At 37.7% G+C, this 16,541-nt stretch overlaps 1 protein-coding gene across 11 annotated transcripts in view; it reads left to right on the forward strand.

The window, feature by feature from the left end:
* The window catches only part of gphna (gephyrin a), a 148,269-nt gene that overhangs the window by 95,122 nt on the left and 36,606 nt on the right, over positions 1-16,541 (forward strand). For all 11 annotated transcript variants that reach the window (XM_079833154.1, XM_079833162.1, XM_079833159.1 and 8 more), the window contains 3 exons: positions 4,708-4,800; positions 5,363-5,418; positions 5,876-5,995. In XM_079833154.1, coding sequence (XP_079689280.1) covers positions 4,708-4,800; positions 5,363-5,418; positions 5,876-5,995 — 269 coding nt within the window. The remainder of the gene's footprint in view (positions 1-4,707; positions 4,801-5,362; positions 5,419-5,875; positions 5,996-16,541) is intronic.

Genomic DNA, 16,541 nt, shown 5'->3' on the forward strand with positions numbered 1-16,541 from the left:
GGTGACTTGGCCCCTCCAGCACGAAAAGGCATCTGGCGCCAGAGTGGCTCAAGTTGGCGGAAAATTCCTCTCTGCACTGGCGCCGAAGCACTGGCAGAGAGTAGAGCCCTGGCCAGTGACGCCCAAGCCCAAAAGTGTGACACAGGTCAGTGAGCACCTTACCCAGCACCTTCATGTCCGGCGCACACCTTCGAGCATGCCTGATGCTCATCTGGCCCCAGTAATGTGTGGAATAGTCATCCATGCCTCAGTGCCATTTCACCTCCAGAACAGCAGGGGGCGATTGAGAATTGTTTGCAGCCGCTGCCGAGAGAGTGGGAAAAAAAACCTCATGTCAAGGACTGATCTGAGTGTCGCTGAATCACAATTTGCATACTTTTGCATACTTGTATGCAAAGTACAGTAAAAAGAAATTAGCCGGGGATTGTTTACTTGTAAGTATGATGTAGGCCAGTACAAAATTGTGACAAAAATCGTGTCTTGATGTTACTTCAGTGAATCATTGCAAGCAAATCCACTTGCATTGCATGGAATGATCCATCCAATCAGAAATAGTACGCCATTTTGAGTACCTTTTGAAATTCGACTTTAATGTGACACTATTACGGATAGTATGTCGAATTGGGATTCAGCTCATAAGAGACAAGTGATTCACTGGAATCTTTTGTTTTCCTTTAGCTTGTTCCACTGATTTGGACATGGCATGGTTGTCATAAATAGTCAACGGAATCATGTTCCATGTTTGGCTGTATCTGTTTGGTTTATCCATGGAGAATGGCCTAGTTTGGCAGAGCTTCGTTGTCATTTTGCATTCTAGATCATTTGCCCATGACTGCTGCTATTGAAGTCGGTGAACGCAATGGTCAGAAATGTCTGTGCTTGCGTACAAAAAAACAACAACTGTAAAAGTACAAACAACTTAAAGCAAAAATTCAATACACAACCTTTTCCGACATCACCTCTTTTCACAAAACCCACCAGCACCTCAAACATTGTGCATTCAATCTATCAGTAACTGTGTGTAGAGCTTCACTGTTTCCTGGCGGATAAAAGTGATTGATTTTCAGCTCAGTGCGAGCACAAGGAGGGCAGGTCCAGATCAGCGTAAATAGAGGAAATCTCCTCACCCAGCCAAGTAATGTCACTCATAAATTTTTGAAATGCGTTGTTCATACAACAAGATGGGTATAAGTTATGAGCGGCTGTCTGTTTTAAAACCTCTTTCTGTCACCTCGGTTAGTAAAATGAATTTAAAATGTATAAATGGTCTCAGCCTTGGAGAAGATTGGCCATTTAGAGTATGCTGAGGTGAGACTGTCTGTTCTGCTGGATTTTGATGTATAAGAGTTTCTGATGCACCAATATAAATTACCAATAACCAGTAGGTTAGCAGATATTGCTGTATACATCTGTGTCGACATACACCACTATTGAAAAGTTGGGTGTCGGTAAGATTTGAAAAATATATATTTTTGAAAGAAGTCTTTAACTCAACAAGGCTACATTTATTTGATCAAAATACAGTAAAAACGGTATCACTTTAGTTTAGGATCCAATTCTTACTGTTAACTAGTTTCTTATTAGCATGCATATTAGTAGGATATTGGCTGTTTATCAGTACTTATAAAGCACATATTGATGCCTTATTATGCATGACCATATTCTACATGCCTTAATCCTACCCAATACCTAAACATACCTCACTAACTATGAACTATTATTAACTATTAAGCAGTGATTAGGAGTTTATTGAGGTAAAAGTCATAGTTTGATAGTTTGTTTAGTGTGATTGTAAAAACATTAATATTGTGAAATATTATTATAATAAATATTATAAGTTTCTGTTTTAGGATATTTTTAGAAGTTATTTATCCCTGTGATGGCTAAGCTTATTTTTCAGCAGCCATTACATTTTTTAGTGACACTTTGATCTGGTGCTCAAGAAACTTTTCTTGTTATTATCAATGTTGAAAACAGTTGTGTTTTGTGGAAACTCTGATGCATATTTTCAGAATTCTTTGATGAATAGAAATAGTCTGATATTATGCTTGATTCTTTTTGATCACCTAGGATGATTTTAAAGGGGGAAAAATAAATAGAAAAAACAACTAATGTTTCAAATATATTTTTTTTACTTAATTTTTAAATATTATTATTTCTTTATATATATATATATATATATATATATATATATATATATATATATATATATATATATATATATATATATATATATATATATATAATATATATAATATATATATATAAAAATTTTCACAATAATGTTTTCAATTCTATTTATGATGTATGGAATTTGTGTGTACAATTTATTATAAATCACATCCTCAATACTGCACTTTCCCAAACATGTTTATTTGGTTAGAAGTTACGAGAAGTTTATTAGGTGTCATTACCAAGATTATTATTTTATTTTTATTTGTATAAGTTTAAAGTTAATTGAGTCGAAGAGAACATAAAGATGAAATCGCTTTTAGAATCAGTTTTATGAACACTGTTTTCGTGTTAATTTCAAGACGACAGCATTTTGTATGGACTTGCATGTGGTCTCTTTACGGGCCTGTGCTCGGCTTTGTTGAGTTGATCTGTGCTTGTTGTATTGTAGCTGCAGGGAATCGTTGCAGTTTCACGGTGACTGGGTTGTCAGGGCTCTGTGATGCGCGCTTGAGTACTCATCTCTGTGTGTAGATAACACCGTACCCATCTGTTTGATCTCCCAATCCAGACACGCGCTATATTTAGAGCCTCGTCAGATGTGCTGTTTTAGAGAAATAAGTCTTTTCTAATCAGCCTCCAACCGAGGAGAGGCCTCATTAGCATCAGCTCGCTCTCCCTCTCTCATTCTCGTGCTTTATCTCTACAAGAGCGCCTTTGCACTCTCCCATTCTTTCTTTTTCTGTCTCTCTTTATTCTCTCTCTCGCTTTCCTTCTGGCTCTCCCAGATTCTTTATTCCTTCTCCTCTTTCTCTCTCTCCGTCTGTCATCTCTCTTTTCTCTTCTTCTTTTCATGTGTGGGAGGGCGCTTGTTGCTTCCCCAAGAGATCTCAGGCTTTGTGAGTGTAAGTGTGTGTGTTTGGTGTTCAGAGAAAATGGCACATCTGTGTTTCAGGGCACACTCTTTACCACCGTTCCTACACCTTCATTTAGGTTATGGGTGAATTCCTCTGCTTTCACATGAAAATATGAAATATGTGAAATTCGACCACTGACAAAGTTCTTTATACATAGTGCCTAAAATGGCTGACTCCCTCATCAGTGCCCTGACTATTGAACTAGGGAGCTGATTGAGATGCACCCCTACCCCTCTTGTGTAATGCCTGTTCAAAAACAAATTTTACTAGATAATGAAAATAACTTTTTCAAATTAAAGATATTCTTTTAAATAATCAAAATAATTGTTGTGGGTTATTATGCTAGCAAAAAATATGCAATGCTAGCAGTTTTATCAGTTAACAGTACACTAAGCTAGCTAGCTTATTGACAAGCTTAAAGGGTTAGTTCACCCAAAAATGAAAATTCTGTCATTGATTACTTACCCTCATGTCGTTCGACACCCGTAAGACCTCCGTTCATCTTCAGAACACAAATGAAGATATTTTAGTTGAAATCTGATGGCTCTGATAGGCCTCCATTGGCACAATGCACGGTACACTCTCAAGACCCTTAAAAGGTACTAAAGACGTCGTTACAAAGTCCATCTCACTACAGTGGTTCTACAATAACTTTATGGAGTGACGAGAACAGTTTTTCTGCGCAAAAAAACCCTAAATAACGACTTATATAGTGATGATGATTTCAAAACACGGCATCATGAAGCTTCGAAGTGTTATGAATCAGTGAGTCGAATCATGATTCGGATCGCGTGTCAAACCGCCAAACTGCTGAAATCGCGTGACTTTGGCGATCCAAACTGCTGAATCGACTCACTGATTCATAACGCTTCGAAGCTTCATGATGCCGAAGATGAACGGAGGTCTTACGGGTGTCGAACGACATGAGGGTAAGTAATTAATGACAGAATTTTCATTTTTGGGTGAACTAACCCTTTAATACAAAGTGTGTAGCCCCATCGACTGGTGGTATGCTAAGCTAGTAAGCTAACTGATTAACTGGATTTGATATCTGATTCCTTAATTAGAGGAACTTTTCGATCATTTAGGATGATTTGAAGAGGGAAAAATCTTTTTTCCAACATTTTCAAGGGTTAGGGAAGTTCTTTCACTATTTAAGAGTGTTCAATTTAACTATTATGGGTAATCTTTTTGTAGTAGTGCTAGCTAAGAAATACTACAAATAATGGTGCATAATTTGTGCCAGTGTACAAGGTTAGCAGACTTGTCAGCGGTGTGTTTTGTCAATTAACTGTATGCTAAGCTAATGTGCTAATCTGTTAGCTTGCAGGCTACCAGAATAAACAGAACATGAAATGTTTAACCGGCAGTTAATAAAATACATTCTTTGTCTTAAAAATTAGTTAAGAGAGTGTACATCATAATATGCACTGTCCTTGTTTTTACATCCCTCTGTTCATGTTGTTTGGCTGCATGTGTGCATTTGCTTTCTCATGTGGCTTTTGCTGTCCTGTGATCTAGGCACATTTTCCCTTTCTGACTTTTACAAGGAAGTTAACTTTCTTTGTTGTTGAATTCATGATTGTATCAGTTCATCAGGACTTTTTTTTGTTTGTAGATGGAATGGGTCGAGTTCTGGCTCAGGACGTCTACGCCAAAGACAACCTGCCTCCTTTTCCTGCGTCAGTTAAAGATGGTTATGCTGTTCGAGGTGATTACCCGTTTCTGTTAAATTCACACAATCACACTGTCTCGGTTACCCATTTTCCACCCAAATGGTGCATTTAACTGACACACAACTGATTATATAAGATAAACTGCCCATAAATATACATTTGCACATTGAGTCTTAAGAGTAGTTCACATTGACCAAACAAATGCCGGCAAACACGAACAAACATAGAGAAAGTTTTAACATACAAAGTAATTTAATTCACTGATTTTACACCACCGTTAAATTCATATATGTAGGTGGTAGATACATCAACAAATCAAATCTATAGAAATCCTTTCACACATATGATGTTTGCAGTTCAAGAACAAGTTGACCAAGTTGAAAGGGCCGACTTTACGGTCCGCCACCTTTTGGAACGGGCCCGAATTGGCACCTGCATGAATACTTATGATTATCTCCCTTTTACCCTTAATGCTTTATCATATTAAAGTTAATACAATATAACAACCTTATTCTTAACCTTATTACCATTAGAATCTCATTCACCAAACCTGTAAACCTTCTGAAACTCAGAGTTACTCTTTTTACTGTTTTTCAGCTGCTGATGGCCCTGGGGATCGCTTCATCATCGGAGAGTCTCAGGCTGGGGAGCAGGTGATTTAAGCTAACACCAACTAGTTAGTTAAACTAGTCTTCTTACACTGTTGTGCCATGAAAACATGCTGAGTTTCCTTACACATACACTGGAAATGCCTGCCTTTGCACTGGCACCTTGTGTCTGCAGGAGGCTTATGTGCTCAGATGGCAAGAAAACTCAGAATCAGTGAGCGTGTTTAATGAGTGCATTACACACACACACACACACACACAGAGAGAAGGGGAGATCCCCATGGGATATGTGCAGCAGAGTACAGGCCAGCACTTCAGTGCTCATCATGGCTGACGTCCATTCAGTGCACTGTATATGTGTGTAAATGTTATTTTATGTGAATAAATTTAACCCATTATCAGAAGGACAAAACATCAGTGTTTTGCTTTCACACCACAGCCGTACACTTGTATGTTTTTTGTTTTTTTGATACAGTGGTAAAGGGTCTTTTTCTGTGTGTAGCCCACTCTCACAGTTATGCCAGGCCAAGTGATGAGGGTGACGACAGGTGCTCCTATCCCATGTGGTGCAGATGCTGTAGTTCAAGTAGAAGACACAGAACTGCTACGAGAGTCTGAAGATGTAAGTATCACATTCTCAACCACAAACTAATTTGAACTACCGTAAAACTTCAAATAATAGCCCGGGCTTCTATTTACCCAAATCACCGAACTGCACCGGCTTGTATTTGAAACAGGCGTCTATAAGAGACAGGCCTTTAATTTAGTGTTGAGATGTTCAAGCATGACGGTAGGAGGTTACCACATTATATTACGTTTTATTTATAATTAATTCGAATGTGTTTAACAAATCATTTAATGTAAGAAATTAGGGTTGTGCCGATGGACGATATCATCGTGATGCCACGCCCCCCTTGCGAGTCTGTTGTGAGTGCGACGCACACTAATCCTCTTCTATAGTTATAGTTAAACTAAAAACTTAGCAGGGATTGCTCTGTAAATTAATTTGAGAATGTAACTAATGCATATATGCTATTTTAAATACTGTAGTCTATGCCAGATATATATAGCCTACATTCTGAAATCATTTGAGGCTGAAACATCCAAAGCATGCGTGTTTATTTTAGCACTTCCGTCAGTGAAACAACACAGCCTATTCAACATTTAAACGATTTTCAGTAAATAATGGTTACCTAAAGAATATAAGAAAATTAAATATTAGTTAGAAAAATATTTGATTCATACTATTTCCCCGCAAAGACGTAGACTACTAGCTGGATAGACACCTTTCAAATATATCTTTGTGTTTTCTCCTAATGTTGCAAGGCAACACTTGTTGTAAAAGGTCTGAAGAGCGGATTTTATCTTCCACAAGGTCAAGACATTTAGGCAATGTTTGATTATTCACAGCCAGAGAAAACGAAACTAAAATCACCGCGGCGTGTGTGTGAAATGCGCTATTCAAATAAACCAAACTTGACGCGCATTACCAAGTTTAATAACAAGAACAAACTGCGTTAAATAAAGTTTGAAGTAAAAAGGTAAGTTATTCGTCCCACAGTTTTTTATTGTACTTTACCACAGTAAAGGATGTGAATAGTTATAATAGACTTAATTATAAGCAAACGAAAGGAAGAAACGTTTATAACGTTAATCCCCTGCGAAAATGGCGACGTCCCCCCCGCTTCCATCAGAAGCTACTGTCAGGCCACATACCTAAGGATAACATCCCGAAGTTAATGAAATATATCTCCTCCTTCTCCCTCGCACACACAAACACACGCGCACGTCTGCGTGCAAGCATTAATTGTTCAGCCGCTCCGTATCCAGCTTTACCCACGCTTGAAATTCGACAACTGTCAGCTTAAATGTCAAATTATACTTTTCTCCATGGTGGTATTGAGAGAATTAAGAAAAACTGAAGACTGAAAGTTCGTTAACCTCTTTGTTATGTTGCCATAGTGATGAGTCGTTCATGAACGGTTCCGTCTGTCACGTGAAATTTAATCAAAACATAGAACAGACGATCTGACGGGTTTGAGAAGATCAAATACAGCCCGATACTAAAAAACAGACCCGGCGTCTATTTGAGACCGGCCTTTATTTACCCGAACCTGTCGTCACACCAGGCGTTTAAAAGAGACAGGCGTCTATTTGGGACTCAGCTATTATTTGAAGTTTTACGGTATTTCAATTTAAATTAATATATAAATTAAATAACAAATAAAATAAAAACTTATAATAAATTATTTTAACTAACTAAAAATTAATCCCTAATATAATGGCTTTTGTATTTTTAGAATAAAATTACTGGACCCACTTTATATTAGGTGACCTTAACTACTATGTACTAACATTTAAAGGTGCCCTAGAATGAGTTGAAACAATATTTTAAATTGTCCTCTGATATCTACATAGAGGGTATGTGACTTATTTAAGTGCAAAAATGGTCTAGATACGGTTTTACAGGTCCATTTACAACACTAGAAATTGTCCCTAGAATGCAATGGTCTGTTTTTGCCTTATTTTTAAGGGTCATGAATATTAATGGAGAGTTCTGCTCTGATTGGCTGTTTCAATGCGCGGCTAATTTCAGTGGCTTTAGTGACTGAAACACATCTATACTGTCCGTCATGAAAATGGCGAGATTATGCATCCAACCTTGTTTGATCCTGTTTCTAACGAAGATGCAGATTTTGAGGAACAACCAATTGTTTTGAGATTGGAAATGGACGCTTCTGAGTGGTAAGTTTAGTCTTTATTATCAGTAAGAACCTGCAAAACGTAACGTCAGAACTATAACTTCAGCCTGTGTGAACATGTGAACATATGCATGTGAACTAGCATATAACATTAACTTCACACGTTAACGCATAACGTCAGCGGTCACAACTTTGTTTTTAGCATTGTGAAAATATTTTAAAGGGGTGGTAAACCACGATTTCACTATTCTAACTTTAGCTGGCGTGTAATGTTGCTGCTTGAGCATAAACAACATCTGCAAAGTTACAACGTTCAAAGTTTAAAGCAAAGGGAGATATTTGCTTTTAAAGAAATCAGTTTCTAAGAACTACAGCAAACGGCCAGTAGGCGACTACACACATTCCTCCAGGGTTGGTGACATCACCAGGCTCAATATTTACATAAACCCCTCCTCCGAGAATATTAAATAAGGGAGGGTGAGGCCATTTTGTATCGCGGCGCTGTTGTGGTATAGTTAGGCTGGAGTGTTGTTGCCGCGATGCCAAGGAAACGCTGTTATTTTCATCCGGATTGCAGGTCTGGGGTACTTGCTCTGTTTAGCCTTCCTTGGGACGGGGGTGCGTTGCAGAGCGTTTAACATACAACATGTTGCACGTATGTATGAGACAGCGGGGAACAGGCGCGCGCGGGGCTCCCTGCAGAACATCTCACGGAGGAAAACATCCACCGTCTTCGCGATTTCAATGCCGGATTTGCACAACGTCAGCTGCGTGAAAAAAACACTGCCAGTGCGTGGATGCACGACGCGTGTGCTGCACATTTCACGGAGGACAACTTCCACAAATTTTGCGAGTTCAATACAGGATATGCACAATGGCTTGTCCTGAAAGCTGGATTTACAAACAGAAGCTGTTTACGGGCCACAACCTGTAAGTCTGATTTATATTTCATCGATGTGTTTGCCTGTAATAGGTTGTAGCAAGGAAGTAAACAGATGACAGCGCTGTTCTGCAAACCAGTCTGTTAAATGCTCATTCATACTTAACGTTATCCGACGAACACCTAACGTTACAAACACTATCTTTAAAATCTCAACAGCGAACCTGGCATTAGTGTAAATGATTCTTTGATTAGAGCTTTTATGTATTGTTTATCTACAGGCATGCTAAACATGGTTCTGTGTGTGATTTGGCTAACTTACTAGTTAAAGCCAGTGCTTAGTGTTCGTTTTGGGTTAGTTCTTGCGACAGATATTTGGCTATAATCGTTCTAAAAATACAAAAGTTAAAGTGCCATTCAGTAGCGATTATAGATCCGCAGTCTTTACTCTCGAGGACTGAACAGTAGGGTTGGGAACCGAGAACCGGTTCTTATGCAGAACCGAAACTGATTTTTGAAAAATACCAGAACCGCGCGAAATTCCTAAGTTTCGGTTCCGAAAACGGTTCTGGTGCAATGTGTGTGCGAAGCGCTGGAAGCGTATCCTTTCATAGCGAGTGACAGCCAGTGTTGCCAACTCCGTGATTTTCCCGCTTTCCCGTTTTCCACTGTTGCCGCGGGCTGTGTTTCATGTCCGCGGGTTGAAACGATTGTGCAATTGTGCGGGTTTTGTTGTGAAAACCTGGCAACCCTGGCTCACCTCATCATGAATATTAATTACGTTGCCTGCCGCTTCCAGGAGGGCAACGCAGTTCAGCACTGAAAGCCCTCGCGCTACACATTTACGGTTTTGCGTCAGATATTTTCTCGTTGACCACCAGCATAGCGAAGAGAACTAGCACTAGCAATTTGACAAAACATTTGCTACAGCACAGAGTGCCTCAGGGCTTATACCAGATTTATAGTGAAAGGCCTATATATATATATATATATATATATATATATATATATATATATATATATATATATATATATATATATATATATATATATATATATATATATATATATATATATATATATATATATATATATATATATATATATATATATATATATGAACTTGTAAATAATAAATTGCAATTCAGCATTACAAAGGTAATTGTGCCTAAACGCTTACCTAAACCATGGTGACTCAACGGTTGACAAATATATATATATATATTTGTCAACCGTTGAGTCACCATGGTTTAGGTAAGCGTTTAGGCACAATTACCTTTGTAATGCTGAATTGCAATTTATTATTTACAAGTTCACTGAATAACTGAATTACTATTAAATTAATATATAACTAATTAATAAATATAACTAATAAATATAATTTATAACTTGGTTTTATTCAGAGACAGAGAGATAAAATGTAATAAGACAATTTCAGAGGTGTTCATTTGAAAAAAAATGTGTTGCAAGAATAGCTTAATTAATACTGTAATATATGTACAGTACAGGACTTTTTTGACATTGCCAACTTGTAAATAAATTTTAGAGCAAGTAATAAACACAAAATGGATTGTTTGAGTTGCGTATTGTGCCTTTTTCCTTTACCACTATTTGTTTAATAATTTTAATGGAACCGGAATCGGAACCGGAATCGTTAGGCGGAACCGGAACCGGAACCGGAAAATTTCTCACGATTCCCAACCCTACTGAACAGGTTCTGCTCGATCATCTTCACTCAAATGTTCTGGGTCTGATTCGGGCTCATATGGTTTTATTGACGCCGTTGTTTCTAATACTGACCAAAGCACAGCCTCCGGTAAAGGTAAGGTGCGTGACGTTTCCGACAAACGTGCACTGCGGTTAGCGAATCACAACACACTGGGCCAGCTAACCAATCAGAGCCCATCGCGTATTTTTGAGGGACTGGCTTCATACAACCCGGAAAGCATCAGACCGTTTTACAAGGAGGGACAGAGCAGTGTAGAATAAAGGACAAATATATGAAAAATAAGGCAATTTTTTTTTAAACGAAGCATGAACACATGTTACAGTGCACCCCACAAACACAGTTAAGCCTTCAAAAGAATGTGTTTTACCACCCCTTTAATCATTGTAATTTGTCACCGTATGATTTTACAATGATAGCTTCTTCACTTTGCGTCACAAACTCTTAACAGCGAACTGGGTAGCGCGTAAATATGTTGTTTGTACAGTACAGTAAAGGTTTTTTTTGTAACAAATAGACTAGATGCCTTGTCAAATGACTATCGTTTCAACTTAAGTGGTGGAGAAAGTGACGTTAGTTAGAAGGATCGAGTGAGCTATAAGCATCTAAACTAATGTAGTTAGCTCCTGAGTTACGTGTTGATGATGAAATATAGGCTAAATTATAATTCTATCCGACAAAAGGGATTGCCATATGTATCAACGGTTGTATTTTGTACATTTATATGACAACACTGGCAGGAAATAATTTTAACCTTTGACATTTGTCATACTGTTATGTATGCTACTTGGAGTTTCCTATTGTTACTGTACTAGCATCTTGCGTTGGATCTAGACAACACAGGGGATATTATCGTTAATGTTGTCTCATTAAGAAACTTTCAATTTAATCAGAAGTTGTTTAGACAGTCAATAAGTGGATAAAAGCACTACTTACTGCTCGCGGGAATATAGTTTGAATTGCCCCTTCTTCAGTATCAGACGCTGAGCGAAGCCTGTTTGATATTGTCCCAGGTTAGAAAAACTGTCTGTGGTGAAATGCGCCAAGCAAACGAACAACTTTGAATTAAATTGTTGCGGTATCCGGTTATAGATAAACATCAACCATGCCTGTTGACAGTTTTGTTCTGTGGGAAGGGTATGAAAAGTCCTCACGTCCCCTGCACAGCCTGGAACATAACATTTATTTCCATGATCTGCCATTTTTCTCTATCCTCGCATGACGCTTGTTTCTTCACTATACCTGCAGAACTCACGATGATTCAGCTGTGCAGTTCCGCTTGTGCTTGAACATGTGCTGGCACATGCAAATGTTGGAGGCATACATATTAATGATCCCGACTGTTGCGTAATAGTCTGTGTTATGTTGAGATTCGCCTATTTTTCTGTGGTGTTTTTCACAAACGAGATTTACATATGAAGGAGGACGCAATGGTGTTTGAGACTCACTGTATGTGATTTCCATGTACTGAACTCTTGTTATTCAACTATGCCAAGGTTAATTCAATTTTTCATTCTAGGGCACCTTTAAATGAATAATTTCATACAATGCACTTATTGTGTACATTCATGTTTTTACTTTGTACTTACATTTAAAAAATTACCTGCATGTAATTACATCTGTAATTAATTTCTGTAGTTACATTTATAATTACACTGTTAACACTTCCCTTCCACCTAAAGCTACCCTTAAACTCATACCACCAAACCTGTCCCTAACTTTACCCATATCCCACCTCAATATCAAGTGTTTTGCAATACAATATGAACACAGTAAGTACATTGTACTTATTTTTTTTATGTAAGTTCATAGTAGTTAAGGCCACCTAATATAAAGTGGTACCAAAGTACTTTAATGAGTTTTGCCCATTTTGTTAGTATTAGCTACTTTCTAGGGACAACTGCCATGTATTTTGTCCCGGAAGTGAAACGTACATACTTCAAAATGTGCAAAGACAATAACAAACCCAACCAAATATATTTAAAATACTGAAAACAACACAATTAATTTACAACTATATAATTGCAATAAATTATAAAGCTTTATTTTTAAGGAACCTGTAATATTTTTTGTGTTGTGGTTTTAATATGAATTAAAGCTGCGAGCAGCGATGACGGGCTCAAGCCGGTGGCACCGCCACCCCGGTGGCATCAGCTTAACTGTGCACGGCAGGCAATATGCATTTAAACAGGATAATTTTTTTAAATCGCTCGAATATGTCACATTTACCGCAGCAGCTTGTGCCAATATCACCACAAGCCACACCCATGATGTCATTTAAATGTAGATGATTTTTAATGTCATGGGATGAAATAGATCTCTTTCAAATATGTGAAAAGTTATCTTTTCCTGCTCAAAATGTTATAAGTCCAGAAGGCCAGTATTTAATTCAAGGTATTTGTATAGTTCTTTTTTTACTTATTCACAAGTGATAGTTATTTGTGATAGTCTATGATATGAAAGGGGTAAATTATCAACATCAAGAGAGAAAGGCACACACACAAACTCACTCACAGGGTGAGAGAGAGACCCCACACACACACACACCCAGGGTGAGCCTGAGAGTGAGGGGGGAGGGGAAGGACTGAGAGAGAGGCAATCTGCACATTGAACAAGATTCACAAGATTTTAACAACAAAAAGAAATAAAATCTAAATGGTGGGAGAAAGTTTTTTTTACTTCAATCTCTGAAAACATTATTTTGAATATATTTGAAATCACAGATGTTGGGTGATGAGAATTGTAACTCAAATATAATTTAGAAAACTAGTCCTGTCTGAATAGTGATATGTCAGTGAGATCAGCTCGGGCGCGCACACCGTCTATGGGTGATGTCACGTATTTTGCGAAATGCGCAGTTAGGTGATGTGTCGCCCTCCACACGTTGCGAAACAGACTCCGAAATGGGAAATGTAAATTTGCGGACTCCTGGTTGGAGTAGGATGAGTTTAAACAATGACCGCAGGGTTTTTCTATGGTTTTTCCTGCATAGCGGCCGCATCCGTCACATTTCGTGCCACCTCCGTCTGTCGACAAAACTCAAGACAGGCAGTCCCTTGCTCAGATTAGGCATGTCGTGGTAATTAAATAATCATCAGAAATATATATTGTCACATGATCTTTCAGCAATCTTTATTAGTATTTTATGATTTGCTAGTACAAAGTCATCTAAAGCCATTCCATAGCTGAATGTCTTTCCTCCGCTGTAGCTGTCCATCATTCTCCGTTCAGCATTCAAACTGCGCGTCGTGTTTGGTTACAGTCAGTCAGCTGCTCAGTAAAGCTCACTCCAAGATGATATATTCCCGTTATAATACTTGATATACAGATAAAATAATTTATCTTCCTGGAGTTTATCTAGCGGTTTCTGAACGATGTTGTGCTCCCTACCCGGGTGACAACACAAGGCATCACACGCACAATAACCGGAATTTAAAACTGTGAAGAAACCGACCGATATACATAGTAGACTAGGATTTGTGCGCTCAACGCTCATCATCTCTTTATGTTGTGAACTTTTTAATGTGCACTCGCGCTGCACTGCGCCCTCTGACTCCATGTTGCTTTAAGCGCATCATTCTGCACCCGGGATGCGCATAAGCGCATTGTGCCACGCTTTCATATATTTTCATAGTTTTGTGCACTTAAAGATGATTTTAAAAAATCTTGTTCTCACGTATCTATCATATATTTGTTGCCCCTTTACAGACCTGCACATTACGTTTACAATAAACTATAAATCTTGAAATGTTATATTATTTGTATAGGCCCATATAATTATTTACATTCATATATAAATTAAATATAAATTGTTTTTTTATAAATGTATTTAATAAGAACACAAAGTAATTTGTACCTTTTCATTAACATTTTTAGATTTTATAAAATTAGTCCAGAGATGTTTTTTCAAGAATTACTTTTTGTAATTGCAATTTTTTTTAACTATCCACTCACCTAATTTAATATATATTTTTGTTATAGCTTATGATTATATATTTTTATTTTATTGCTCAACAGTAGTTCTCATCGCCGATGAGGTCTTCCATATAATTATTTACATTCATATATAAATTAAATATAAATTGTTTTTTTATAAATGTATTTAATAAGAACACAAAGTAATTTGTACCTTTTCATTAACATTTTTAGATTTTATAAAATTAGTCCAGAGATGTTTTTTCAAGAATTACTTTTTGTAATTGCAATTTTTTTTAACTATCCACTCACCTAATTTAATATATATTTTTGTTATAGCTTATGATTATATATTTTTATTTTATTGCTCAACAGTAGTTCTCATCGCCGATGAGGTCTTTAAATATTTTGAGAAGGTCTTAAAAAAGTCTTAAAAAGGTATTAAAATTTACTTCAGGATTCCTGCATATACCCTGCATATGCATCATACGTGATCTTGGCAAACACAGCACATGACATTTTTATTTAAAATTAGAAAGTTTTAAATTAGTTAAATTAGATTAGTTAAATTAGAAAGTTGTCCGGCTCGAAGAGACAAATATATGTACGGGGACACATGAAATGTCTAAAAATGTATGTCCTTAGAAATCACAGAAGCACACACACACACACACACACACACACACACACACACACACACACACACACACACACAGAGAGAGAGAGAGAGAGAGAGAGAAACAAGGTTTTTTTTTATCCTGCTTCAAAGCTAAGACAATGCTGCCATCGTGTGTTCATTGAGGGAAGGGCAGCACACATTCCCCTTTTTTGTCCTTATTTAATCCCTCGGCATGGCAACACCGTTTGAGATATACAAAATCCGTTCGCATTTTAGCATCTTCCGTATCTTTGTTTCATGTTGACCGAGTTTGGTGGAGATTGAATAAATCGCCTACGAGGAGAACGTAAAAACTCAGAGCCTGAATTATACCAATATTCACGTTCAAACCAAAATATCTGACTTCCTGTTGGTCGGAGCTAATGACTGTAAATTAGAAAGTTGTCCGGCTCGATGAGGTCAATATATATACTGAGTTTGGTGATTGTAGATGAAACGAAGCCCTTCACTTTTGTCAAAAGGTGGCGCTATAGAGCCCCTCATCCCCACCTGTTTCTGAGGCTTTGCCCATGTGTACTGACTAACATCTCTGATGTGTGTGTTAAGTTTCATGCAATTTCAAGCATGCTAAGAGTCTCAAAAACAGCCAAAGACATTATTAAACTTTGACACGTTGCCATGGCAACAGTATTGGAAATTTCAGAAATCCATTCATATGTCTATATCTGCCATGTTTTCACATTATACTGATGAAGTTTGAAGTCAATCGGGTCAAAATAAGACAGTGATTTAAAGCATTTTTTTAAAAAAGTGACACACTTCCTGCTGCCAGTTGGTGGCGCTATAACTTTGACTCACAAACGTCATATCCTTGCGATCGGCTTCCTACAACAAACACACAGCTGAAGTTTCATCCAAATCAGTCAATGTTTGCACAAGTTATAACACACTTCCTGTTTCCCTTTTCTCGCCATAAATTCGTTGCTTCGCCACGGCCAAACCGATTGAGATATCAAAAATCTGCTCGCAATTTAGCATCCTGAATATCTTGTCTTAATGCTGACCGAGTTTGGCAATGATTGAAACAATTGCCTCGGAGGAGTATATTAAATTCCAGAGCATGCGTTTTCCGAACAACCCAAAATAGCTCACTTCCTGTTGGGCGAAGTTTATGACTATGAGTGCGGAAGTTGTTCGCCCCGATGAGATCTATATGTGTACCGAGTTTCATACATATACGTGCAAGTGTGTTTGATATATAGACCAAATTTTAATAGGGGGCGCTGTTGAGCCCCCCTGCCACGCCCGGGTATCAGCTTCAGCCCG

The sequence above is a fragment of the Gobio gobio genome, assembly GCF_949357685.1.
Source record: "Gobio gobio genome assembly, chromosome: 13".
Taxonomy (NCBI): domain Eukaryota; kingdom Metazoa; phylum Chordata; class Actinopteri; order Cypriniformes; family Gobionidae; genus Gobio; species Gobio gobio.